Source organism: Cervus elaphus, chromosome 22 (genome assembly GCF_910594005.1).
Source record: "Cervus elaphus chromosome 22, mCerEla1.1, whole genome shotgun sequence".
NCBI classification, from domain to species: Eukaryota; Metazoa; Chordata; class Mammalia; order Artiodactyla; family Cervidae; genus Cervus; species Cervus elaphus.
This window is the reverse complement of record NC_057836.1, coordinates 15,851,669-15,879,339: the sequence shown is the minus strand read 5'-3', so window position 1 is coordinate 15,879,339 and position 27,671 is coordinate 15,851,669. Positions and strand designations below refer to the sequence as shown.

The window sequence follows — 27,671 nt, the reverse complement described above, 5'->3', positions numbered from 1 at the left end:
TTAGTTGTGGTGTGTGGGGTCGAACTTGGACCCTCTGCTTTGGGAGCTCAGAGTCAGGGAAGTCCTGAGTGTCATTTCTGAAGTCGCATAGTTTAAAAGTAAAAATGGAAATCATAGACTAATGCCTGTAACATGGTCCCATTTATGGAAAAGCTATATATTTTGTTTTTTAAAAATACATGGAAGTCTATAAAAACACCCAAAAGAGATACAGATGGACACAAATGACAGTGGCACCCAGAGTCGAGGGGTGGGAATGGAATGGGACTGAGAGGCTTTTATTGATCTGCAAACTTCTGTGTTATTGGAAAACTGTGTTGTGAGGAAAATGTGTTCAGGTTTTTTTTCCCCTGTGCCTTAAAGGATAATATTTAAAACGGAGCTATGACACAGGTGCAGGTCTCAGGTTGCCATTTTGTTTTCACCAGAACAAGCTTGCTCTGGCCCATTCCAGATCTGGAATGCTGCTGTCTCTAAGCTGCCACACCTCGGCAGGTGCTTCGGGGACACTGGGCTCGCTCCCCAGCTCAGCCCAGACTGGGCCTTGCGATCCTGCTCACTGAAGCTTTGAAGGTAAAACTATTTGTCTTGCAGCCTTGGGCCAGTGACTGGATTTCAGGCATCAACTGGCAAACGGACGTGGCAGGGATGTGTCTCTTTGAACCTCTGAGATGAGACAGGCAGGGTGCTGGCTACTCCTCCTGTTGGTAGGATGTCCTTTGGGAAGGCAGGGATAGTAGACAGAGCTTCTTAGGGAGCCTGGGAGACAGTCCAGGACCCAGATGGCTGGTGGGAGTATGTGAACCTGCCTGACTTTCAAAACCAGGTGCAGGGGAGCCCCAGTTCCCCACGAGACTGTGGCTGGTCTGTCTCGGGGTGTGTGGCAAAAGCCCTAAGCAGACAACCCCCCACTTGCCGAAGAAGAATTCTGCTTCTCTTCTTCATGCTACTGCTGTTTGGTTTTGCGTCCACAGAAAACTGGCCTGTCTTTGCAGAGGGTACTTTCCTCAGCTGGAAAATGAAGAAAAAGCCAGCCTTTCCCTTCTCCACAGAGGGGTCCCCTAAGGCATTGGGGAAGTGATGGGGTGGGTTTGGAAGCCTGATTGACAGCAGCTCTCGCTTTAAGAGGCCACGGGAGACCGGCCACAGATGGGAGCCTTCGTTTGTTTTGCAAGACCCAGCTGAGATGCCGCCTTCTCCGGGAAGTCTTCCTGAATTTCCTGGGTTAGTGCCTCTCCCTTCCGCCTCACCCCCAGGCTCCCTCAGCACTTGGCTCCGCTCTCTGTTACCAGGATCCTTGTCTTATGACTTCATGACCTCGAGGGCCTGTCTTCTCCTATCCAGCTGCATCCAGGCTCAGGCTGGGCCCGTCTGCATGTCCCAGCCCCGCTCCTCCCGGAGGCGAGAGGAGCCAGTGGCTACCTCCTTCGGGGTCACAGTGGCAGACCTCTGGCCTGGGCTGTGTGCTTGGGTCTCTGTGCCTCCTGGGCCCTTCTCTGATCCCTTCCCCCTTTTCTGCTTGGTCCCTCACTCAGAGATTTTGGAGGAAAACCATGGCCCCACGTTGAGTTTTTCCTTCCTTCCAGGATTGGTGCAGCCTTGGGCCAGGCTCAGCTTCTTCCTCCCTACTCTCTTCAGGGCCAATTCCCTCCTGCCTCCTCGGTGCCCGCTATCCCTGGGCTCCGAGGCTCTGCCCCAGTGCCCAGGCGGCCCCTCTTCTCTGAGCACACATTCCAGCAACCCCGTGACCACAGCTGGGGACACATTCCTGGCCCGGCAGCCAATGGTGTAAAAAGGAACAGAATGTCCCAGGGCCCCGCCCAGCCCCCAGCTGCACCTGGGCCCCTCCCTGGGCTGGGCAGGCTCGGGGTGGGGGTGAGGGGTCAGGAGGGCAGGACCAGCTGGGAGAGGCAGAGGGGTGCTCCTGGGCGGGGTCGGGAGGTGTTCACACCTTAGTGAGCAGGGAGGAAGCCTGCAGGCCTTGCCTCCTTCTTCTCCAAGGCCTGGGTGTGAGGCTGACCCAGGAGTGCCCTTGGAAGGATTCCCCAGGGAGGGGCCCTGGTTCTTGGAAGCCCACTGGGGGCAGTCCCTCCCCCTGCCTATCCTTCAGTGGTGGGGGAGGGGGACTCCTTTTGGGGCTGGCTCCCTCCTCCTCACCCCCCCTTCTCTGCCTGTCCTCCATCCATCCCTCCCTCCCGGTCCTTCCCCCTCTCCTCCGTCCACCCACCTCCACTATCTGGCCTTCCCTGTTCTCCTGGTCCCCACACCTTAGTCTCACTCATCCTGACTTGTCCTTTTTCCTTGCTTTGCCCTCCTGTCTTTGTGTTCAGCATCACCTCCAGGTTCAAGACCTCCATCCCTTGCCTGCCTTCTTGTCACCCGGTCTCCCTGACTGCTGGCTCCCCAGGACTCCCAACCCAGCCCTGACTTTTCTTCTCGCTTTTCCAGTCCGGGTGCTGCAGGTCACCTGCCCTCAGGAGCCCTCCTCCCTCGGGAGAGCTCTCAGTTCTGACTCCTCCTCGGCCCCTCCTCCTGCCCGGCTCACCTTTAATTGAGATGCTAATGAGGCTTCTGCTGCTTCCATCCCAGCCCGGCGGGCGGGCTCCCCAGTCTGGCCGCTGCACCTGTCAGGTGAGGGGGAGGAGAAGCCGGGCTGCCAGATTCAACTGGAAAGGAACCAGTCCCAGTCCAGCCACAACCTGGGAGTGGGAAGCAGAAGGCAGCCCAGACCTCTCAGAGCCCGGCCGTCCCTGGGACCGAGAGGGAGTCAGGTCACAGCCCGAGGTCAGGCCCGGGGGCCAGAGGAGAGAGTCCAGACCGCAGGGGAGAGAGGGCCGTGTGGGGAGGGAGAGGAAGAGGGACAAGATCACAGAGCTTGACACCCGGAGAGGAAACAGGCTAGAAAGAGAGCCGAGAGACCCGAAGAGAAGCGAAAGGCAGAGAGAGGGACAGAAAGAGAGAGACGGAGGCAGAGAGAATCTAAGACACAGATATTGGAGGGAGAAGACCAAAGACAGAGATTGACTGAACAGAGGAGACAGAGGATACAGACAAGGAGAGTCTAGGACAGAAACCAAAGGGAGCCTTATCAGGGAGGCAGAGAGGCCACTCAGGGGAGGCTTGGCTCCAGCTCTTCTGACCAGACTCTGGCAGGTCAGCAGGCTCCCGGGGACGGGGCCCGGGGAGGAGGGGGAGAAAGTGGGCAAGAGGTGGGAGGAGAGTGGGATGAGGGCACGGGCCCCAGGTGATGAGGATGGAGGAGGCACCCAGAGCCCAGAACTCAGCCCGGCCCCTTACCCTCCCCAACCCCCACAAGGGCACATGAAGGGAGACAAGCCTGAGGAGCCGGGGCAGGGCCCTGAGCCTTCGGGCCCCCCACCGCCCACGGAGGAGGAGGAGGCCCTGCTCGAGTTCCACCGCTCCTACCGGGAGCTCTTCGAGTTCTTCTGCAACAACACCACCATCCACGGTGCCATCCGCTTGGTGTGCTCACAGCACAACCGCATGAAAACAGTCTTCTGGGCCGTGCTCTGGCTCTGCACCTTCGGCATGATGTACTGGCAGTTCGGCCAGCTCTTCGGAGAGTACTTCAGCTATCCTGTCAGCCTCAACATCAACCTCAACTCGGACAAGCTCATCTTCCCCGCTGTCTCCATCTGCACCCTAAACCCCTACAGGTAACCCGAGTCAGACGTCCCTCTGGGCAGGAGAGGGGAGCCCTCGACGTGATGGGCTGGCCACTCTGCCCAGGGAAGACTTCCTAGTGCCTGGGCCTTCTCCAGCGCGGGCTTGTTGGACCGACAGTCTCCTCCTCCACCCCTTCATCCTCCTGAAAGTGGGAGGAAGCGCAGATGAGGTCGAGATGCTGATAAGTTCAGAAGGGCAGGGTAGGAATCAGCCCCTCCTCCTTATCAGGAGATGAATCTGATGGAGCTCAAGCAACGAGATGATTGCAGGTGTGGTGGGGGGGCGGTAGTGGTGGTGGTGGGAGCTGGCTGGGACTGGGCCCTGGCAGGGTGGTCTGGGTTGAGAAGGGCAGTTTGTGTTGGAGAAAGCAAAGTGTGGGAGTGGTGGTGGTGGAGGTTTCCATGAGCCTCAAGGCGGGGTTGGGGGGGTGAGTGGGGGTGTAGTTGCAGAGCCAAGACAACAGGACAGGATAGAAGCTGCTCTGGTCCGGCTGTTCCCCCAAAGGCCCAGGTGACCCTGCTGAGCTGTGCAGTCCACCGGTCCAGGTGCGGTGTTTGGGTGTGTCCTGAAGTTTTGGGTTTCACCAGCGTTCTTGGCCAATTTTCGGTTTGGAAGCCAGAGGGGGTGGAGGTAACCATGGAGAAGACAGGAGGGCAGGGTTGGGTGTTTACACACACCTTTTCTGTGTGTTCACTCGGTCCTGCCACACCTCACATCTTGGGACACCTGCGGCAGGCCAGACACGGCTCTAGGCACCCAGCGAATGGGTTCATCAATAATTCCTACAATCGTTGCTGAAGGCCAAGTACTTTGCTAGGTATTGAAAGATAAGATGGAAGAGATAGGCATATAAACAAATAACCTCAGCGCACTGTGACAGGTACCGTACACATTGTGAGCTAGAGTCAGAGTGTAAGGTTTATGAGCTAGTGTGTATGTGATCGCATGAATGTGCGTGAGCAAACAAACGAGGTGTGCGTGCAATTGCAAGTGAGTGGGATTGGTCACATATCAGGGGTGGTGTAGTCTGTCGTGTCCAGAGGTGTGTCATGAGCTGATCAGGGTTGGGACATCCTGTCCTGAAGAGAAAACACTGCTCTGTCACTTCACTGATATGAGGCCCTCCTCCTGCTGCATGAGGCCTAGGTTAAGAGGCCAGTTACTGAGAAGCTGCTTCATGCACCAAACCGCTGGACGCAGTTAAGAACTCCTCAGGCAGCTCCTTTAATTCTTTCAACAATCCTTCAAGGCAGATACTGTTATTATTCCTGGGTTACCCTTGAGGAAACTGAGGCAGAGAGAGCTAAGGCACAAGGTCACAGACTCCACTGTGACTTTCCCTGTTTGTGGGGGTTGTTGTTCAGTCACCAAGTCGTGTCTGACTCTTTGCAACCCCATGAACTGCAGCACCCCAGGCTTGCCTGTCCACGATCTCCCTGAGTTTGCTCAAACTCATGTCCATTGAGTCAGCGATGTCATCCAACCATCTCATACTCTGTTGCCCACTTCTCCTGCCTTCAATCTTTCCCAGCATCACCGGTCTTTTCCACCCTGTTTGCCTGATTGCAAACCCCTGCCTCTTCTTAATACCCAAAATACGGATGTGGAATAGTGGAGTTTCTGCTCAGATGTTACATCTCATTTCTTATTCGTTTGTCTGGGTTTTTTTGTTTGATTTTTGTTTGTTTTGTGCAGCATGTAGGATCTTAGTTCCCTGATCAGGGATCAAACCTGCATCCCCTGCATTGGAAGCGCACAGTCTTAACCACTGGACCACCAGGGAAGTCCCTACATCGCATTTCTGAGCTTGTCTTATTCCCTCTCTCAGCCTTCTTTCTCTTCCCCTGGTGTCTGCGGCTTTGCTTCTTTTCTTCCCAACCTCAGTGCTCCCAGCCCTCTTCCTTCCCCTACTTCCCCCACCCTCATCCCCTGGGGCAGTGGGGAGGGGAGGGCAGGCAGGCTTGAGGAACTAGCCAATAGTAGGCTCTCAATAAAGACTGTGGTTGGAAGATGTGGGTGAGAGATGGACAGTGCAAGGATAAATCTGTTGAGGCCTGCATATTTTCCAAGGTTCTGCAGGGTGCAAGGCCCTGGGCAGTAGAGGAAAATGCCCCAGGGAATGAAAACCAGAGCCCTGGCCTCTGGGGCTTGCAGGCTGGGAGGCAAGTGTTCTCAACGATTAAAACAATCCCTCCTGCAGGAGTTAGTGGGGAGACACCCAGCACGCTGGATAGGAGGGGAGTCAGAGAAGGCGCCTCAAAGCCGGGGAAGGATATGGAGTCCCTACTATGTGCTCGGTCCTGCACTGGGAGTTCTCTAAGCACTACCTCATTTAATCTTGACAGGTCCATGGAGACAGGCATTACTATTATTTCCATTTTGCAGATGAGGAAGTAGAGGTGAAGTGAGCAGGGTCAAACAGCAAGTAATAATAAAAAATAACAATGAGAACTTCTTTGGCAGTCCAGTGGTTAAGGCTCCGCACTTCCAATGCAGAGGATGCCCGTTCAATTCCTGGTCAGGGAACTAGGACCTTACATGCCATAGGGTGTGGCCAAAAAAAAGAAAGAAAGAAAGAAAGAAAAAACACCAATGATAATGGCTAACACACATAGTACTTAATATGTGCCAAACAAAAAAAATTTATATTAATCAAATGATTTAATTTTCACAACAGATCTCTTATGTAGATATCAGCATTACTCCCATTTATAGATGAGGAAACAGGCCCAAAGAGGTTAAGTAATTGCCTAAGTTCACACAGGGAACTAGTGATGAAACAGATTCAAAAATCTGTTGCCCCCCCCCCCGCCCCCCGCCATAGAAGCCAGTGAATCTAGGAGCAGTAGCTGAGTCGAAGACCAAGTATGTTTGCTTTCAAAGTTCTTTCTCCCACTGCAGTTTAAGGAAGGGCCAGGCAAAGGTATCCAGAGGTGGGGGCTAGTGGGAGCCTGTGGGGAGCAGCAGGAGTCCAGAGGCCGGGAGAGGGGAGAAGGGAAGGATCCGGGTTATTGGTTCCTGTTCCAGGAGAGAGGCAGGGGTGGGTGGACAGGTTGATGCAGCCTGGTGGGTGGGGACCTGCGTGTGACTCATGCTGCTAGCTGGCGTGGGTGCTGGAGGCAGAGGCAAGATAGGTGACTCGGACTGGGGAGCAGGGAGGGGGTGGAAGTCGTGGAAGAGATAGAGGAGCTTGTGAGATAACTGGAGGCAAAGTCAGCCCAAGTGCCCACCTGCAGGTGGCAGGAGTGTGGCCAGCAGAGGGGGAGGGGTATTCTGGGCTGTTCTATAACTGCCAGGAAAGGGGATAAGGCTGAAGACCCTCATACTAAGCAAGGAGGTGTTGAGAGTCCAATGTGAAAGGTCAGCCACAGCGATCCCCATCCCCTTTCTGGTTAACAAAGGGCTTTTTTCACCCAAGAGAGGGGGCCAGACAAAGCCACATCCTCGGCAAACAGAGCCCAAGAGCACATATTTTTCATTCAATCCTGGGAGGGACTGAGGCTGGTTTTAAGGAAGAGTGTGGCATTCTTGGACGGCAAAGAAGGTCATGGAATCTTTCTTCCCCCCAGAGAGCTGCACTGAGGGAGGGGAAGGCTCTGAGCCAGGCCATCCAACCTTGACCCTGGGGTGGACCCTGTACTGCCCCCCACTCCCCCCAGGATCTAGAAAGCAGGTTCTGCATTGGCAGGCCTGGCAGGGACAAAAAGCCCAGACTCTAGAGCTGGCACCCTGCCCCCCACCCAGCCACCCAGTGATGGACTCCTTTGTGTCAGGAATGTCATTTATCTCTGCTGATGGAAAGTTCTTCCTTAGGTAAAGCTGCAGCTTACCTCACCGTAACTTCTGCCCTCTGGCCCTGGTTCTGTCTTTGAAGCAGCTCTAAAGACATCTCCTCCTTCTTTGCCCAGTGGTCATCAGTTCAGGGGCTCCAAGGACAGCAGTACTAGGCTGTCATTTCGGCATCCATTATCATGATCTGATCTTCGTCACAGGCTTACTGAATAAGGAGAGAACTACCAGCCGAGAGTCAGAGGAGAACACAGAGAAACATACGTCTAAGAAACGTATAGGTTTTGCAAAGGTCACCCAACTGTTTAGGTGGACGAATCAGAATTGGCATCTGGTCTTCGGCTCCACTTTTCAAAAAATATTAATTAATTAATTTATTTTTGGCTACACTTGGTCATCGCTGCCATGTGCGGGCTTTCTCTAGTTGTGGCGAACAGGGGCGCAGGCTTCGAATTGCCGTGGCTTCTCTTGTGTAGCACCAGCTCCAGGCGCGTGAGCTTCTGTAGTTGCAGTGCACAGGCTAAGTTGCTCAGCCCCATGTGGGATTTTCCCCTCCCAGAGATCCAGCCCGTGTTCCCTGCATCGGCAGGTGGATTCTCAACCACTGGGCCATCAGGGCAGTCCCTCTACTTCCGTTAAGATCACAAAGTCACAGGGCTGTTGAGTGGCAGGCAGTGCTCTCCTGTCTCCTCAGCTTTCTCTTCTCCAACAATAGGTTACTATTATTTTACTATTGTTCTTATTGAAGAACAGTTGTGACCATAAAAACAATAGCTGCAGTTAGACAATACTCACTCTGCCAGCTCTTTTTCTTACTATGTTTCTCATATGTTAATTCACTTAATCCTTATCACCACGCAGGTAAGTGGTAAGGCTAGGAAATGAACCTGGGAAGCTGATTAGAACTCCATTCCTATAACTTTTACTGCTTTTTTTTTTTTTTAAACTTTTAATGTTATATTGGAGTATAGCTGATTAATAATGTTGTAATAGTTCCAGTTGCGATTTCTTAAAAAACTGGAAATAGAACTGCCATATGACCCAGCAATCCCACTTCTGGGCATACACACTGAGGAAACCAGATCTGAAAGAGACACGTGCACCCCAGTGTTCATCACAGCACTGTTTATAATAGCCAGGACATGGAAGCAACCTAGATGCCCATCAGCAGATGAATGGATAAGGAAGCTGTGGTACATATACACCATGGAATATTACTCAGCCATTAAAAAGAATTCATTTGAACCAGTCCTAATGAGATGGATGAAGCTGGAGCCCATTATACAGAGTGAAGTAAGCCAGAAAGATAAAGAACATTATAGCATACTAACACATATATATGGTATTTAGAAAGGTGATAACGATAACCCTATATGCAAAACAGAAAAAGAGACACAGAAATACAGAACAGACTTTTGAACTCTGTGGGAGAATGTGAGGGTGGGATATTTCAAAAGAACAGCATGTATACTATCTATGGTGAAACAGATCACCAGCCCAGGTGGGATGCATGAGACAAGTGCTCCGGCCTGGTGCACTGGGAAGACCCAGAGGAATCGGGTGGAGAGGGAGGTGGGAGGGGGGATCGGGATTGGGAATACATGTAAATCCATGGCTGATTCATATCAATGTATGACAAAACCCACTGGAAAAAAAAAAAATAATTAAAAAAAAAAAAAAATAGTTCCAGTTGCACAGCAGAGCAACTCAGCCATACATACACATGTATCCATTCTCCCCCAAACTCCTCTCCCATCCTGCCTGCCCCATAACACTGGGCAGAGTTCCCTGTGCTATACAGTAGTTTCTTGTTGGTTATCCATTTTAAATATAATTGCTGTTCTTTTAATGACTAATAACAAATCTCAGGATGTCAAACACACACCTTTGACCTGAGCTACATTTTTCTCCTATGAGAGGATGAGGGGCAGCCTGCTAGACTTTTATGAGGGAGATGGTGGCTGAGGACTGTGAGGTTTGGACTAGGTACATGAGGACCACCATGTGTGTGTGTGTTAGTTGCTCAGTCTTGTCTGACTCTTTGTGACCCCACGGACGCAAAGGCTCCTCTGTCCATGGGATTCTCCAGGCAAGAATACTTGACTGGGTAGCCATTCCCTTCTCCAGGGGCTCTTCCCAGCCCAGGGATCGAACTCAAGTCTCCTGCATTACAGGCAGACTCTACCATCTGAGCCACCAGGGACTGTCCTCCATATCGGTGGTACCATTTTAGACTCCCGCCAGCAGCAATTTCAGATGCTCCACATTCTCACCAACACTTGATGTCGTCAGTCTCTTCATTTGAGCCTAATGGATGTTAAATGGCACCTCATTATGGTTTTAATTTACATTTGAGGACTAATGATGTTGAGCGTCTTTTCATGTGTTTAGTGACCATTTGAATATTTGGGGGGTTCCTTTTTAAAACAATGACATTTTCTTCTCGATTTGTAAGAGGTTTTTATATTTCAGGATTTCTAATTTAGATATTTTTTATTCTAAGAAATTTTGCCTACCCCAAGGTTGTGAAGGTATCTTTGATATTTCCTTCTATAATCTTTATGGTTCTGATTTTTTTGTTTGTGTTGCTTGACTTAATTTTTGTATACAGACTAAGGTAGAGGTTGAGGTTCTTTCTTTCTTTCCCCCCTTTTTTCATACAATATCCAGCATCATCTTTTAAAAAAAAAATTATTTCCTCATTGAGCTGAACAGGTGCTTTGGTCAAAAATCAGGTTGACCATATATATATTTGAGTTTATTTCTGGACTCTATTCTGTCCCATTGATCTGTTTATCCTTACATAAGCACTACACTGTTTTTTGATTACCATGGCTTTACAGTCTTAAAGTGAGGTAGAGTAAGCACTCCAACTTTGCTCTTCTTTTCCAAACTTGTTTTGGCCATTCTAGATTTTTGCATTTCCAAAGCAATCTTAGAATTGACCCGTCAATTTCTTCAAAACTGTCTGCTGGAATTTTGATAGGGCTTGGCTTGAATCTGGGCTTTCTGGGTGGTTCAGTGGTAACAAACCCGCCTGCAATGCAGATGTAGGTTCAATCCCTGAGTCTGGAAGATCTCCTGGAGAAGAAAATGGCAACCCACTCCAGTATTCTTGCCTGGAAAATTCCATGACAGAGGAGCCTGGTGAGCTACAGTCCTGGGGTCAAAAGAGTCCCACACAACTTCTCCACTGAGCACACATGCACAGCTTGAATCTAGAGAGCAATCTGGAAGGTGGCATAGGAGTTCCTGATCTACTAACGTCTGCAACTCCTTTTATTTTGGTCTTTATTTCAGCAGGATTTTCAGTGTACAGGTCTTGTACGCCTTTCATCAGATTTACTCCCAGTATGTCATGTTGTTTATGCTATTTAATACGGTGCTGTGATTTCATTTTCCGTTTTTTTGATAGCTAGCATGCAGAAACATTTTTTGCATATTGGTTTTATATCCCGTAACCCTGTTTATTTATCGGTCCTAGGTGTTTGTTTTGTTTTGGTAGATTCTATCCCTAAGGCCCTGCTACTTTGCCAGGACTTTCATGATGGAGATGATATAGGCCCTGTATTGAGAAGGAATGTGAGGATTTATACTGGACAGTGTAAACACGATTTTTGAGCCCCACCTGAAACTCCTTAAAACTGAGTCTTTGGTGTAGGAGGGCGGGGAAAGGATAGTGTGTGGTATCTGTATTTTTAAAGTTCCTTGGAAGGTTCTAGAAGTGCAGTTGAGACTCCCTGATTTAGAAAGTGTCAAGTGGCAGACGGTCAAAGGCCACCCTCGCGAAGAGCGGGGCGGATGGCCCATGCACCATTTTGGTCCGTGGGAGTAAGTGTCTGGGCCTTGCCAGCCCACCCCTTCTTCTGCCCTGGGAAACAGCAGACAAGTTCCGGGTTCCCTTCCAGGCCAGGGCGAGTGCGAAGAGAGCACCTCCCACCTCTCCCTTACGATAAACATGCAGCAATAAATGCCGTCCCCGCCTGGGCTCACTGTCGCCTCCAATCACCCGGAGGCGGACACACCTGTCTGCACCTCCCTTCGCCTCCGAGATAGCCCAGGAGACCCCAGAGCTATTCCCCGCCGACTTCTCTGGGCTGAACTGATCTCACCCGTTACAGACGGGGAAACTGAGGCACGGGAGCTGGTGGGGGGCGGGGGGGGGGGGGCGAGGATATAAAACCAGGCCGCCACCTCCTAGTCCGACCGTTCACTATCGCCCCTTCCAGGTACAAGGAAATTCAAGAGGAGCTGGAGGAGCTGGACCGCATCACGGAGCAGACGCTCTTCGACCTGTACGAGTACAACTCCTCCAACACCCTTGTGGCCCACGCCCGCTCCCGCCGCGACCTGCGGAAGCCGCTGCCGCACCCCCTGCAGCGCTTGCCGGTCCCGGCTCCGCCCCACGAGGCTCGCAAAGTCCGCCGCGCCGGCTCCAGCGTGCGGGACAACAACCCCCAGGTGAACAGGAAGGACTGGAAGATCGGCTTCCAGCTGGTAAGGCCCCGCCCCGGCCCCGCCCACCGCCCGGAGGCCCCGCCCCCGCCCCCTGCCTCCACCCCAGGCCATTGGTTCCGCCTGCGCGCAGGAGTCGGCTCAGCTCCCGGTCCTGCGCGACCCGCCTTCGCTGCCAATGATGAGGCGGGAGTCGGCGCGCTGGCAAAATAAATAGGTTACATATATGAATAAATTTGAAAATTAAAATTAAATAACGACTCTCGGCGCCAGCTTGTGGAGGCTCCTCGATGGGGGCCTCTGTGGGAGTGTTTATGGGGATGGGAAGTCAGATCTACTGTGGAAATGCTCTTTCTGAATTCTGATCCCCAGTGTGGGACTCACTTGGGACCTTCCAGGGTGATGGGGCATTGGGGCTCCAGCAGGCGCAAGACAGAGAATTGTTACTGCTTAGTTGCTCAGTTGTGTCTGACTCTTGGCGACCTCTTAGACTGTAGCCCACCAGGCTCCTCTGTCTATGGGATTTCCCAGGCAAGAATAATGGAGTGGGTTGCCATTCCCTTCTCCAGGGAGCCAACCCAGGTCTCCTACATTGATAGGCAGATTTTTTACCACTTAGCCACCGGGGAAGCCCATATGTATATATATATATATATCCTCTCTCTTAAGCCTTCCTCCCATCTTTATTTATTTTTTTTAGTTTTCTTGCTGTCATCTCCCTATTCTCTGTCTTGGGCTTCCCCGGTGGCTCCCTGGTGGGTCAGATGATAAAGATTCTGCCTGCAATGCGGGAGACCTAGGTTCGATCCCTGGGTCAGGAAGATCCCCTGGAGGAGGGCATGGCAACCCACTCTAGTATTCTAGCCTGGAGAACCCCCATGGACAGAGGAGCCTAGCAGGCTACAGTTCATAGGGTCGCACAGAGTCTTACATGACTGATCGACTAAGTGCACACACACACATATATACATATATATATATATATATATATATATATATATTTATGGCTGATTTGTATTGTATGGCAGAAACCAACACTATATTGTAAAGAAATTATCCTCCAATTAAAATAAAAATAATAATAAAGATTTTAAAAAAAGGGAGCGAAGCAGGGAGACGGTACCCAGAGACCAGGGTTCCAGTCCCCTCCTTGATACTGGGACAAACTGCTTGATCCTTCAGTATTCCTATCTGTGAAATGGGGAGAAGAATCTTTGCTTCACCCTCCTCAGAGGCTGCATAAATGACCACAAGGTGTGTGCAGCTCCCAGTCTCCTCCATCAATCCCGTGCTCTCCAGGTCTGCTGTCTTCCAGGCTTCGGCTTCTCCCAGCCTGGCTCCCCGCCCCTTTCTATCAGTCATTAGGACCCCAGACCATTCATTGCTTGACCTTGCCCCACCCTGCTTACCCTTGCTGCTGGTCCTCTGATGCTCTGGTCTCTGTGTCCAGTGCAACCAGAACAAATCGGACTGCTTCTACCAGACGTACTCGTCAGGGGTGGATGCTGTGAGGGAGTGGTACCGCTTCCACTACATCAACATTCTGTCCAGACGGAGACAGGACACCTCTCCCTCGCTGGAGGAGGATGTGCTGGGCAAATTCATCTTCACCTGCCGCTTCAACCAGGACTCCTGCAATGAGGCGTGAGTCCTTCCCTGCCGCCAGGCTTCCTGCTCTGCGCCCCCCACCCCCCACCCCGGGTTTCCTTTGCTGGACCATCCTGAGACCCAGCATGGAAGGCACCTTGGAGTGCTGGTTGAATAACTGAATGCCTGCAGGTGGTGAGGAAGGGCAAGTATTGTCCGCAGGTCCAAACCTCTGCCTGGGGAATGGCCCTGCAGGACATGGGTGGCTCCCTGCTCCCTGGGTCTGCGGCAGTGTCAGATGGGAGCCTTGGGAAGGCCGGGCTTGAAGTTTGGCTTTGAGAAACCAAGGACTGAAGCATGGCTCCCTATTTTCCTGAGGCCTCTTTCTCACTGGTATCAAGCTCGAGAATGCCTGGAAGGTCATCTGGTTCCCTGCCCTGCTGGCTCAGCTAATGCAGGCAGCAGTGGGTGGCGGACATAGCATGGACTGAATCAGGGACTAACCCTCAGTTCCTGCTCCGGGTCTGTTTCTTCTGGACCAGGTGACTCTGGGCATTTCACTCCACTCTTCAGAGCCTGTGTTTTTGTTTGTGAAATGGAGGGAAATGAGATTCTTTCAGTGTTCATTGAATCAATATTTTTGACTATCTGGACTATGTGCCAGTCATTGTTCTGGGCATTTGGGATATATCAAAGAAGAAGGAAAAATCCTTGCCCTTCTGACACTTTTTCTCTCTTTGGCCACACTTGGTGGCATGCAGGAGGATCTTAGTTCCCTGACCCGTGCCCCCTGCAGTGGCATCTCAGAGTCTTAACCACTGAACCACCAGGGAATTCCCTTGGCACTTTTCCTTGAACGATGAAGATGATAACATCTATCTCCGAGTGCATGAGATAAGGAGTTTGAGGGCACTTCATATACTGCAATGAGTCGTGGGTCTCATGGCTCGTGGGAAGTGACAGTCACGCAGGTGAAGTGACTTGCCCTTGGACACCAGGCCAGCCAGAGCCAAGGGTCCCCCTCACACTACTGCACTGCCCACCTGGCGTTCTTTCAGTCACATCTCCTCTCATAATGTCCTTGCAAAGAGGTCATGGCTGCTGCCAGCTCTCTGAGGGCTTGGGGGGAGGGGGAGGCTAGGAGTAAGGGAGGTCCCCTTCTGAAGCCTCTGCTCGCCCCCACCTTCCCGTCCGTCCGTATTCCTCGAAGTTCAGGCACCATCTCTGTGCCTTTTCCCGGCCGCGGAAGGGCCGAGGCAGCATCTCCACCCCACAGGGACCCTGTCCCTTCCTTGTCACTGAAGACTGTCAGCAGGGCCAGGTGTCACCTGCTTCTGCCCCCTCCTCCCCTCACCTGGAGCACACTCTGCCCCGCGCACACCTGTGTTCCTGGCTCGGGTTTGTGTGTGTGTTTGAGCACAAGTGAGACGGTAGCAGCACCTGAGCCTGTGGCAGCCCACACCTGCCACCGAGTCACTCTGTCACCCTCTCACTTTGCCCGCCGCAGGCTCCCGCCTTCTCATCAATGGAAAGTCCATAGTTCATCTCAGTCTTGACACTTAGGTCACTTCCTCACTTCAGAGCCTCATCGTTTCTCACGGGGTTATCATAGCCCCCTAATCTGTCTCTCTGCCTCTCGAGCCTCCCTTTATTCTGCGACCGCAAGAAGCTTTATTCTTCAGCGTTCTGCCTGCACTTCACTGCACTTAACTATTCCAGACAGTCCTGTGTGAAATCCGTCCGTGTCTCTCTGGCCTTCGGGATCGAGTTGAGGTTCTTTATCATGGCTTTCTCAGCCCTTTCCTACTCTGGATTCAATTCTCTTGCCTCTCTCTCTATGATCTTTTCTTTAATAACAGTGTTATTGAGTTGTACTTTGCATACCACAAAATTTATCCTTTGAGTGGATACAATTCAGTAGTTTTTACTATATTTACAGAATTGTGCAACTATTAACACTGTCTAATTTTAGAATGTTTTCCTGTCTCCCTATGTCGTCCCCTCCTCCAAGCCTTGGGAACCACTAATCTACTAACCACTGTCTCTATGGATTGCCTACTGGGGACATTTCATATAAATGGAATCACGTAATATGTGGTCTTCTGTGACTGGCTTCTTTCACTTAGTAAGGTGTATCCATGTTGCAGCCTGTATCAGTAATTCCTGCTTTTTTTTTTTTTTTTGGCTGCGTCACAAGGCAAATCTTAGTTATCCAACCAAGGATCCAACCCTGGTTCCCCCTGCAGTGGAAGTGTGTAGCCCTAACCACTGGACCATCAGGGAAGTCCCCCAGTTCATGCCTGTTTTTCACTAAATAGTTTCCCATTGTATGCTTATGCCACATTTAGTTTATCTATGCTTTGGTGGATGAACATTTGTGTGTCTTTCGCCTTTGGCTGTTATGAATAATGCTGAATGCTGCTATCAGCATTCCTGTACACATGTGTGTATGGACGTATGTTTTCATTTCTCTTAGGTAGATACCTGGGAGAAGGCAATGGCAACCCACTCCAGTACTCTTGCCTGGGAAATCCCATGGACGGAGGAGCCTGGTAGGCTACAGTCCTTGGGGTCTCGAAGAGTTGGACACGACTGAGCGACTTCGCTTTCACTTTTCACTTTCATGCACTGGAGAAGGAAATGGCAACCCACTCCAGTACTCTTGCCTGGAGAATCCCAGGGATGGGAGCCTGGTGGTCTGCTGTCTATGGGGTCACACAGAGTCAGACATGACTGACGTGACTTAGCAGCAGCAGCAGCAGCAGCAGGTAGATACCTAGGAGTGGAACTGCTGGGTCATATAGTAATTCTATATTTAGCATTTAGAGGAATGTCTGACTGTTTTCCAGGTATCTGTACCATTTTACATTCCCACCACCAGTGTGTGAGGGTTGCAAATTCTTCACATCCTTGCCTTGTTATAGCTGTCATTTTGGCTTTAACTGTCTTAATGAATCCCTATACCCCCTTTTTTTTTTTTTTTTTTGGCTGCACCATGAGGCTTGTAGGATCCAGCCCCGACTAGGGATTGAACACAGGCCCACAGCCATGAAAGCTCTGAGGACCACTGGACCACCAGGGAAATCCCTGATTTCCTATACTCTTAATAGCAAATTTATATAGCCCTTATTCAGTGCTAAGCACTGTTCTAGGTGTCATTTAATCCTCCCAGAATCCCTATGAAGTCAGTACTAGTATCATCCCCATTTTACAGATGAGGAAACTGTGACACAAAGAGATCAAGTGCTTGGGCTGGTCTCCCAGCTGACAGTCGTTAGAGCTGGGGTTCAAGTCCAAGTAGCTTTGCCCTGGAGTCCGTACTCTTCACCATCATATTACACTCTTCTCATACACCCTAGTAATGCACTCAATGTGTTTCCGTTTGTATGTGTTTTTACCAAGTGTGTGTGTAATGTGGACATAAATGGTGTTGTATTATGTATCTCATGTTGCCTTTCACTTTTTAAACTAAGCTCTGTGAGTTTAAGATTCATCCATGGTCTGCTCTGTGGATTCCACCTGCGGCAGACAGCCCGTGGTGTCCCTGTCCCCTCCCCTCTGAGCAGGGCTCCCAGGCCTTGTAGGACTGGCCTCTTCCTCTTTCATCCCTCCCTGAGCACAGACTGTGCTCTGGAAATGCTGCCATCCTAGCTCTTCCCAGAATGTGCGCTAGTATTTCACACCCTGAGCCTTTGCTCTTTGAGGGGATGGACTATTCCAGATCATTGAGTTCCATCTCCTCGTTTTATAGACTGAAGACAGTGAGCTTAAGAAAAATGGCTTGCTTAAGGCTATGTTGTCAGCGCCCCCTTCCTCATGTCTGTCCAGCCTTCTTCCCTCCCCTACTTCTCTTCCTTCCTCCTCTACCTCCCCCAGCTCAAAGCCCCATCCCCCTCTTCTCCCTGACGCCCCCATGGCTCGGGAGTTAGAACAGATACCCCCTGTTGGCTGGGAAGTTCAGTTTAGTTCAGTTCAGTTGCTTAGTCATGTCTGACTCTTTGCGACCCCATGACTGCAGCATGCCAGGCTTCTCTGATTGCCTTCCTTGCCAGGTGACCTGCATCACCAATTCCCAGAGCTTGCTTAAACTCAAGTCCATCGAGTTGGTGATGCCATCCAACCATCTCAACCTTTGTCGTCCCCTTCTCCTCCTGCCTTCAATCTTTCCCAGCTTCAGGGTCTTTTCCAATGAGTCAGTTCTTTGCAAACTATTGGGGTTTAAGCTTCAGCATCCAGTGAAGCTGAAACTTCATCTTCAGTGAAGCTGAATATTCACCTTCCAGTGAATATTCAGGACTGATTTCCTTTAGGATTGACTTGTTCGATCTCCTTGCAGACCAAGGGACTCTGAAGAGTCTTCTCCAGCACCACAGTTCAAAAGCATCAATTCTTCAGTGCTCAGCTTTCTTTATAGTCCAACTCTCACATCCGTACATGACTACTGGGAAAACCATAGCTTTGAGTTAGATACCCCCTATTCTGGTGTGGGCTCTGGTTGCAGTCCACACAGCTTCCCCATTGGGGGGCATGTGATTTGCTGTCAAATCACGTTCATATTGTAGCAACAAAAATCTAAGACTCCTTTCTCTTTGTTCCCAAGCCTGTCCCAGCCCCGCTTTGGACCTCCCAGTGGGAGGCATGCTGTTGCAAGACTCGTTCCTGCCCTTGGACCTGACCTTCCTGGTCTCACTGTCTTGCCCCCTCCCCCCACCACTTCCTTTCTCTTCCATTCATTCATCAACTATTTGTTCTCGATCTCCGTTTCTCCTACATGCCAAGAACCATGCCATTAACCCAGAGACCATTCAGCCATGAAGGCAATGTGTTCCTGTCCTCAAGGAAATTATAATCTGAATGGGGAAGTAAGATGTAGACATGTGAGAAGCCAGGGATGCTGGAAGAATTAATAATGTACTGCAGCATCGAGATGGGAGAGGCCACAAGGCCAGTGACCTCGGGTGGCCTGGGGGAAGGAGCCTGGGCGAGAAGGTAGCTGACCTGGGTTTGAGTCCCGTCTCAAGCTCGCTGCTCACCTTGGGCAGCTACTTGCTCTCTCTGAGCCCGTGCTTCCTCTCTTGTGAAGTGGTGATGATGCCTAGTGAGAGGGCCTGGGTGAGGCTCCAGCACCGCGTCTGCACATAGTAGGTGATCAGGAAACAAAGGGCTCTGAAAGTCTTGCTCTCCCTGACCCCTGCACCTTCCCCTCTGACCCCCCTCTCTCTCTCCTGAATAGGAATTACTCTCACTTCCACCACCCGATGTATGGAAACTGCTACACTTTCAACGACAAGAACAGTTCCAACCTCTGGATGTCCTCCATGCCCGGGGTCAACAATGGTGCGCTGTCCCGACCCCAGCCCCAGCTCTTCTGCTGCCCTGTGTGCCCACATCTACCTGCCTTGAGCTCCTGTCCTAGAAGCGCTCCAGGCCTCACTGCAGCACGCTCATCTATATCCTGGAAAATCCTCTTTGCTTTTTCTCCTCTGTGGGTATCACGTATTCCATCCCAGGTGTGATAGGAATCCTATCCTGGCACCCCAAATCCAGCTCGTGCGTGTACGTGCTTGGTCACTAAGTCGTGTCTGACTCTTTGCGACATCATGGGCTGTAGCCCACCAGGCTCCTCTGTCCATGGAATTCCCAGGCCGGAATGCTGGAATGGGTTGCCATTTCCTTCTCCAGGGGATCTTCCTGACCCAGGGATCGAACGCATGTCTCCTGCATTGGCAGGTGGCTTTTTTTACCACTGAGCCACCAGGGAAAGCCCCCGAATTCAGCTCAGGGGTGGCCAAATCCATTTGTAGGTCTTCCTGAACTTGCTGCTTTGGGAGGCTTAGAGACTAGGCAGGGTGGGAGGATGGGTTTCCACACCCTGATGCTTCTCTCAACCAATGTGCCCTGCCCCCTGGCTCTGTCCCACCTCCTCCACCCACCCTTCTCCCCAGGTCTGTCCCTGACACTGCGCACAGAGCAAAATGACTTCATTCCACTGCTGTCCACGGTGACTGGGGCCCGGGTGATGGTGCATGAACGGGATGAGCCTGCCTTTATGGATGATTCTGGCTTTAATCTGCGGCCCGGCGTGGAGACCTCCATCAGCATGAGTAAGGCAAGGATGCTGCCCGGGAGACCTGGGGAAGACCCCAGATGAGGGGCAGAGAGAGGGCTTGCAGGGGTGACAGCCAGAGGACCAGAAGAGGTTGTGATGGGTGAGCTTCGAGCATGTAGTGGACTTCGGGAGCAGAAGTCTGGGGTGAGGGGCCGGGCTGAGTGGGCATTAGGAAATAGGTCTCTGAGGAGTGCGCGTGGGATGAGAGCACTGGGAAGGGGTTTGGAACATGCTGAGGGTTCCAGGGAATGCTCCAGGCTCCCTAACACCTTCTCGGAAGTAGCCCTGAGGTCATGTTGTGAAATGACCAGGAGGGTAGGAGAGATAGCCGAAGGACATACAGCCTGGGACTGAGGGAAGACAGAGGTCAGGAAGAGGCCTGGACCACTTGCTCTGACCTCTGACCTCTGACTGCTTGGTGTCTCTGGGTTCTTAGGAAGCCGTGGACAGACTCGGGGGCGACTATGGCGACTGCACCAAGAATGGCAGCGAGGTCCCGGTGGAGAACCTTTACAATACCAAGTACACGCAGCAGGTGAGGCCCAGCCTGTTTCCATGGCAACTGTGTCCAGCATAGGTCAGCCGTAGCCACCAGGTGTGCGTGATGGGCGATGGGGATGGTGGAGAGAGGGGTGGAGGCACACTGGGGGGGCTGGTTTGTCCTCCCCTCCCCTGCCATCCTGGGGTGGGCAGGCCTGACCCCATCCCCCTTCACGCTCCCCTCCTCCAGGTGTGCATTCATTCGTGCTTCCAGGAGAGCATGATCAAGGAGTGTGGCTGTGCCTACATCTTCTACCCACGGCCCGACGGTGTAGAGTTCTGTGATTACAGGAAGCATAATTCCTGGGGTGAGACTGCGGGAGGCCAGCCTCTGCTCCCACCCGAGCCCAGGACTTTCCCAGGAGCCCTGCACTCTCAGCGCCCCCACTGTAGCTTCCGGCTCCCACGTTCCCCAACCGGTTCCCCCACTGACTCCTGTTCACTGGTTCTTAGATGCCACCCTGTCCGTTTTCCTCTCACTCTGTCTCTCTTCTCTGTTCCTCCCTCTCAGTTTTTCTCTCTCTTTTGACTTCTGTGTGTTTATAATTGGATGTCCCCATTTAAAAGTAACTTATGGGACTTCCCTGGTGGTCCAGTGGTTAAGAATCCGGCTTGCAAAGAAGGGGACGCAGGTTTGATCCCTGGTCGGGGAACTAAGATCCCACATGCTCTGGAGCTACCGCGCCCACGAACAGTAACTAGAGAATCCGTGAGCCGAAAGGAAAGATCCTCATGACACAGTTAAGACCTGACCCAGCCAAATAAATAAATAAGCAAATAAATATTTTTTAAAAATAAAAATAACTTGCAGCAAAAGGAAAGAAGAACACACGAGGAAGATCTCCCTGGGTTCCTTGCCCTTCGGGTGGCATCCTGCTCACTTCCTAGGGTACCGGCAGGGCTGGTGCTGGGCACTGGTGAGACAGTGCTGGTTGCAGGAAGAAAAGACTAGAAATTGTGTGGATCTGCCTCATTCCCTAACACCTTCCGGTTTATGTATATTTTATCATGCACGTAATGTATCAGTTCAATAGGAGCAGGTGTATCATTTAGAAATGACTTGTGGAAGAATTAAAACATTAAAACTAGAGGAGAGCACAGTCAAAAGAATCTGGAAGACACTAGATTCTCCTCCTGGCCCTGGTCTAGGAGCAGATCAATCTCTTTTCCTTTTCTTTACAGCTGAGTTATTCAGCAGGGAAGCTGAGAGAGAAAGTCCCCAGCAAGAGAACACAGAACATAGAGGGCGAGCGTCCTTGGTCCACACCCCCTTATCTGGCACAGCCGGCCCCTCCGAGGGGAGAGGGCAGGGACATGGCAGATCCCAGAGTGGAGAGCAGCCTCCATCTGTGCATTTCTCTGCCTGCTTTCTTTCCTGGTGTTGCTCTCTTAGTCCTCCCCCGACCCGTGCCCTGCAGTCTTGGCCTCTGATTTCTGGCTTTCTAGCCTTGGAGAATCACAGCGCATCTGAGCTGGAGGGAAGCTCGGAGGCCATCTTGCCTCATGGGCCCCTTTCTCAGACGAGCAAGCTGAGGCCCAGAGGGAAGACAGGAAGTCCCAGGACATGCAGAGCAGGCACTCTGCCCACTGTTCCCCGGGCCCCCGAATGCTGATTGCTAAGCAGTTGTGAGTTTGAAAAGATCCTTGAGAGAAAAATGACCTTGCTGTTTGCTAGAAGCTGTGAGGATGAGGGAGAGAAACTTGGCCGAAGACACAGTCTGCTGAGTTTCCTAAGGACTGCTTGCTCCTCAGCCTAACTGCTTCCCAGTCTTCCTAATTAAAGATTAATTCTGTGATTAATTATATAAACCCTGGTATTCAGAGGGATTTGGGTCAGAAATGAAGAAGGACCCGGGTGACTGAAAGTATCAAGAGTAACAAAAAAACCCTACTTAGAACCTGGGAAATAGGGGTGGAGGGGAATCCATGGTCCTAGTGAAAGTGAAAGTGCTCACTCTTTGTGACCCCATGGACTGTATAGTCTGTGGAATTCTCCATGCCAGAATACTGGAGTGGGTAGCCTAGCTGTTCCCTTCTCCAGGGAATCTTCCCAACCCAGGGATCGAATCCAGGTCTTGCTGTATTGCAGGTGGATTCTTTACCAGCTGAGCCACAAAGGAAGCCCAAGAATACTGGAGTGGGTAGCCTATCCCTTCTCCAGCGGATCTTCCCAAACCAGGAATCAAACTGGGGTCTCCTGCATTGCAGGTGGATTCTTTACCAACTGAGCTATGAGGAAAGTCCTTAAAAGTGAAACCCTCTCAGTTGTGTCCAACTCTTTGTGACCCCATGGACTTCACAGTCTATGGAATTCTCCAGGCCAGAATACTGGAGTGGGTAGCTTTTTCCCTCTCCAGGGCATCTTCCCATCCCAGGGATCAAACCCAGGTCTCCCGCATTGCAGGTGGATTCTTTACCAGCTGTGTCACAAGGGAAGCCCACGGTCCCATTATTCATTTTTTGGTAACAGATGTATTGAGATAATTCGTTTCCTGGATAACTCACTCATTGAAAATGTACAGTGCAATTTTAGTATTGTGTGTGCCTAGTCACTCAGTTGTGTCCAACTCTCTGTGACTCCATGACCTGTAGCCCTTTAGGTTCCTCTGTCCATGGAGATTCTCCAGGCAGTATAGTTTTAGTTTTTTTGCATAGTCATGGAACTGTGTGACAATTGTTGCAATCAGTTTAGAACCTTCTCACCGCTGCAAAAAAAAAAAAAAAAAAATTTGTACCCATTAGTGGTCTCCAAGCTTGCCATTCCCTGTATCCACAGGCCCTCCCCCCGCCCCGCCCCCAGCCCCTCAGAACCACTCAACTACTTTCTCTCTACTATAGATTTGCCTCTCCTGGACATTTCATAGATCACAATATGTGATCCTTTGTGCTTGGCTTCTTGTACTTAGTGTTAATATTTTCAAGGTTCATCCACCTGGTATCAGGGTTTCCCTGATAGCTCAGCTGGTAAAGAATCTGCCTGCAATGTGGGAGACCTGGGTTCGATCCCTGGGTTGGGAGGATGCCCTGGAGAAGGGAAAGGCTACCCACTTCAGTATTCTGGCCTGGGAAATTCCATGGACTGTATAGTCCATGGGGTTGCAAAGAGTTGACTGAGTGATTTTCACTTTCACTTTCCACCTGGTAGCATATATCAGTACTCCATTCCCTTTTATGGCTGAATAATATTCATTGTATGGATAAATCTCATCTTGTTTATCCATTTATCAATTAATGGACATTTGGGTTGTTTCCCCTTTTTAGCTGTTAGGAACAATGCTGCTGTGAACATTTATGTACAAGTTTTTTTGTGGTCAATGTTTTCAGTTCTCCGGGGTGTGGAATTGCTGGGTCATTTGGTAGGTTTAGGGTTTCTCCAATGGGTCATTGCATAAAGAATCTGTGGGCAATGCAGGAGATGAAGGGCACATGGGTTTGATCCCCGGGTTGGGGAGATCTCCTGGAGAAGGGCATGACAACCCACTCCAGTATTCTTGCCTGGGAAATCCAATGGACAGAGAAGCCTGGTAGGCTAGAGTCAGACCCGACTGAGCAACTGAGCACACATGCATGTAGTATAGTTTTATATGTTTAACCTTTTGAGGAACTGCCAGACTGTTTTCCACAACAGTGGCACCAATTTATATTGCCAGCAGTGATGAGTTACAATTTCTTCATGTCCTCATTGACACTTGTCATTGTCCTTTTTCATTATAGCCATCTTGGTGGTGGTGGTTTAGTCACTAAGTCATGTCCAACTCTTCACGATCCCATGGACTATAGCCCTCCAAGCTCCTCTGTCCATGGAATTTCCCAGGCAAGAATACAGCAGTGGGTTGCCATTTCATCTCCAATATCTATCTTAGTGGGTGTGAAGTGGTATCTTATTGTGGTTTAACTTCATTATTCTTATACAAAAATTGTTCCCACTTTTCTTTTTCACTTTTCAACATTTGTCTGTGTCCAGAATTTGCCTGCAATGTGGGAGACCCATATTCAATCCCTGAGTTGGGAAGATTCCCTGGAGAATCCCATGGACAGGGAAGCCTGGGTGGCTATAGTCCATGGGGGTGGCAAAGAGTTGGACCCATGACTGAGTGACTAACACTTTCACTTTAACAAGGGTGTAGCCTGTTGTTTTTATTTTTTGCTGGACTTGACTTTATTTCTTAAACATGTTCTGGTGCTGTCACTCAGGGGCCCTTCCTGTTTTGCTCCATAATACTCTTGTGCAGTGGGTGCCAGAGGTCTTGGGAGACCTGGGGGGTGTGGGTGAAGAAGGTGGAGGGGGTCTAGAATATGAGCACGTCTCTGTACCCGCAGGTTACTGCTACTATAAGCTCCAGGATGCCTTCTCCTCAGACCGCCTGGGCTGTTTCACCAAGTGCCGGAAGCCATGCAGGTGAGCATCCCCTCCTGGAGCCCAGGCTGGTCGTCTGGGTACCACAGAGGATCCTTGGTCCAACTTTGAGTGGGAGAGCCCCACCGCTACCCCCTTCACTGAGCACCTTCTCCATCCCCAGTGTGACCATCTACAAGCTCTCTGCCAGTTACTCACAATGGCCCTCCGTGACATCCCAGGTAGTGTATGTGTGTGTAGCACTGCTGTCTTCTCTGGGCATATGTGTATGAGTGTGTTTGACCCCACCCCCAGCTCTGTAAGCCTGAAGAGTATGGGGGTGACCCCACTGACACTTCATCCCCTCCCAGGACTGGGTCTTCCAGATGCTATCCCGACAGAACAACTACACCATCAAGAACAAACGGTCAGTTCCACCCTGGTCCCAGACTTCCCTGCCCACTAATGTAGGAGTCTCAGGTTTGATCCCTGGGATGGGAAGATCCCCTGGAGAAGGAAATGGCAACCCCTTCCAGTATTCTTGCCTGGAGCATTCCTTGGAAAGAGGAGCCCGGCAGGCTCCAGTTCATGGAGTCCCAAAAGAGTCTGACATGGCTGAGTGACTAAACAGTGACAATAATTCCTTTCCCTGGGTCCCAGCCTGGGGAAAGGAATCTGTGGGAGGGAGAGCAGACCCAGGAAGAGGGATGGGTACAGCTGATTGGAGGAGAGTGTTTTTGAGCAGCAGAGAAATTAACCCTGGGCTGTCTCTTCCCCTACTCCAAAGGGATGGAGTTGCCAAACTCAACATCTTCTTCAAGGAGCTGAACTACAAATCTAATTCTGAGTCTCCCTCAGTCACGGTGCGTCCTGCCCCACTGAACCTGGGATTCTCTGGGGGCAGGGGGTCTTCGTCAGGGGCCTGTCCATGAACACAGGGGATTACCTCTGTGGGGCCTGAGGGTTTTGGCCTCGAAGGTGGGGGACCAAGGGGAGAGGGCGAGCTCTAGAAGGGTGGAAGGATGCTCGCTGGGGTGAAGTCTCAGGGCGGGGCAGTGATGGATGATGGGGAGAAGCCTCTCGAGACAGGCCTGGGTGTCTGCCATGCCCACGGTGGCCTCATTCTTTGTTTTCCTTGGAAGAAACCAGCCAGCAGTCCTGTGCTCCCAGAGGAGGGGAGCAGAGGCCAGGGGCCCTGGGGTCAGGAGAGGCCGAGTGGAGTGGAGGATGGGCTCCCTGCCAAGTGCTCAGCGTGCCTCTTGCCCTCACAGATGGTCACCCTCCTGTCCAACCTGGGCAGCCAGTGGAGCCTGTGGTTCGGCTCCTCTGTGCTGTCCGTGGTGGAGATGGCCGAGCTCATCTTTGACCTCCTGGTTATCACCTTCCTCATGCTGCTCCGGAGGTTCCGAAGTCGATACTGGTCCCCGGGCCGAGGGGGCAGGGGCACCCAGGAGGTGGCCTCCACTCCAGCCGCCTCTCTCCCCTCCAGTTTCTGCCCCCACCCGGCTTCCTCCTCCTCATCCCCGCCGGACCCTGCCATCTCCCCAGCCTTGTCAGCCCCTCCACCTGCCTACGCCACCCTGGGTCCCCACCCGGCTCCATCAGGCTTGGCAGAGGCCAGCGCCTCTGCCCACACTTCGGGGGAGCCCTGAGAGGGAAGGACGGTGTCCCCTCCCCAAGGCAGGCACTTCCCTCGGTGGGAGGGACCCGGCCTTGGCAAGATTCAAGAATGTTTGGCGGCTTCCTCTCAGAGCTGCCCAGCTGCCCCTGGTGTGTGCGTGGGTGGCGGGGGGGTGGGGGGTGAAGCAGGATGGATAGGGGGCTACGGAAATTGCCTGGAGACCCCTGGCCAGCATCACCCCGGTTCCTCCCTGGACCCGCTGGTCTTGCCTCGAGAACACTTTGCTCTCCCCCACCCCAGTGCAGCCAAGTCCTCTTTTCCCTTGGATCAGCCAAGCCAAACTTGGATCTCTGTCAAACAACTTTCCTAGGAAACAACGGATGACCAGAACAAAACAGACAAGGGCACACAAAGGCGTGTGTGGTTTCCTTCCTAAAGATGGCTGATTCGGCTCCAGAATGGCCCTCCACACTGCCTTCCAGTGACACAGGCGTTTGCTCCTCTTCTTGAACGGGGGTGGGGAACCCCACCCCAAAAGCCCCCTCGGTTAGTTGCTAGGCAATTCTGTTTGCCTGACTCCCAGGGCAGGGACTGGGGCAGCCCAGTGTAGTGAAGACCTGGATTCCCAGTCAGCCTCACCACCCCATCCCCCCCACGGAGCCTCGCCCAGTGCCTCTGCCCTGCGTCCTCGTCCTTTGTAACTCTGCGTATTTGCTCAAGCTACTTCCTTAGCCTGGAAGCCTAACCCCCCACATCTAACCCTCCAGCATCTGCTGGAGAACTCCTATGCATCCCTGAGAACCCTGCTCAGATACCATTACTTCTGTGAAGGCTTCTTCCCCACCCTGTCTTCCCCAGATCTTACCACTTCCCTCTTCTGTGGACTCCCATCACACACCATCACATCTGTGGAAGTGCTGACGCTGCATTTAATTTTCCTGTTCATTTGTGTCTGTGTCCCCAGCATGACCGAGCTCACAGTGGTTAGGGATTGAGTCTTGTTCATTCATGTATCCTCACGGTCTAGTCCAGTGTCCCACTTGGAGCAAGTAGGCAGGTACTTAATAAATGTTGTTGCATAAAGAATGTCTGGAGGGACTTCTGTGGGTCAGGGAACTAAGATTCCCCCATGCCGTAGGGCGTGGCCTAAAAGAAAATGTCTGGAGAGCTGGATGGCATCATGAGGGGGCCAGGGAGTGGGTGCAAGTCCTGGGTTGCTGCCCAAGCACAGTCCTGGGTTGGGGAGGGGGGCACAGGACAGTCTCCCATTCCCCTGGCTGCACGATGGGAATGACCATCCTTCAGGGGCCTTGGGAGAGACAAACCGTCTTGCTAGTTCTTCCACGGGCATTGCTGAGCATCTGCTCTGTGCCCATCACCATGTTCAGGTGGGAGGTGAAGACAGGTGCCCTCCGCCAGGAGACCTGTCAAGTAATGCTTGGGGTACACGTCCCTGTCCACTGCCTGGACCCCTTTCCTTCCCGACCTTGGTCACCACCATCTGTAATCCTCTCCTGCTGAGTACCACTCCCCACCCAGCTGCAGCA

The 27,671-nt window shown here is 51.7% G+C and overlaps 1 protein-coding gene across 7 annotated transcripts; it reads left to right on the top strand.

Annotated features, from left to right (window-relative positions):
• Positions 1 to 344: 344 nt before the first annotated feature.
• On the top strand, positions 345 to 27,207 carry SCNN1A (sodium channel epithelial 1 subunit alpha). Of its 7 annotated transcripts, XM_043880778.1 has the most exons (15): positions 345 to 573; positions 975 to 1,224; positions 2,449 to 2,631; positions 3,317 to 3,677; positions 11,706 to 11,973; positions 13,382 to 13,575; positions 18,752 to 18,855; positions 19,464 to 19,627; positions 20,064 to 20,162; positions 20,358 to 20,475; positions 24,488 to 24,566; positions 24,688 to 24,745; positions 24,875 to 24,930; positions 25,291 to 25,366; positions 25,775 to 27,207. In XM_043880778.1, exons 4-15 carry the CDS (start codon positions 3,322 to 3,324, stop codon positions 26,153 to 26,155), a joined length of 1,953 nt encoding a protein of 650 aa, XP_043736713.1. In that variant the 5' UTR covers positions 345 to 573; positions 975 to 1,224; positions 2,449 to 2,631; positions 3,317 to 3,321; the 3' UTR covers positions 26,156 to 27,207. The 7 variants fall into 7 exon arrangements, with proteins under 7 accessions (XP_043736713.1, XP_043736712.1, XP_043736710.1 ...); XM_043880777.1 differs by lacking the exons at positions 345 to 573; positions 975 to 1,224 and adding an exon at positions 1,876 to 2,009; XM_043880775.1 differs by lacking the exons at positions 345 to 573; positions 975 to 1,224 and having other exon boundaries at positions 1,960 to 2,631.
• Positions 27,208 to 27,671: the final 464 nt, after the last annotated feature.

Excerpts from the sequence above, each read along its gene's own strand:
- SCNN1A (XM_043880774.1), top strand. The coding sequence starts at position 3,226 with ATGAGGGCACGGGCCCCAGGTGATGAGGATGGAGGAGGCACCCAGAGC. Across the intron at positions 24,746-24,874 it reads GGCCCTCCGTGACATCCCAG|GACTGGGTCTTCCAGATGCT; the intron begins GTAGTGTATGTG and ends ATCCCCTCCCAG. Across the intron at positions 24,931-25,290 it reads TACACCATCAAGAACAAACG|GGATGGAGTTGCCAAACTCA; the intron begins GTCAGTTCCACC and ends CCTACTCCAAAG.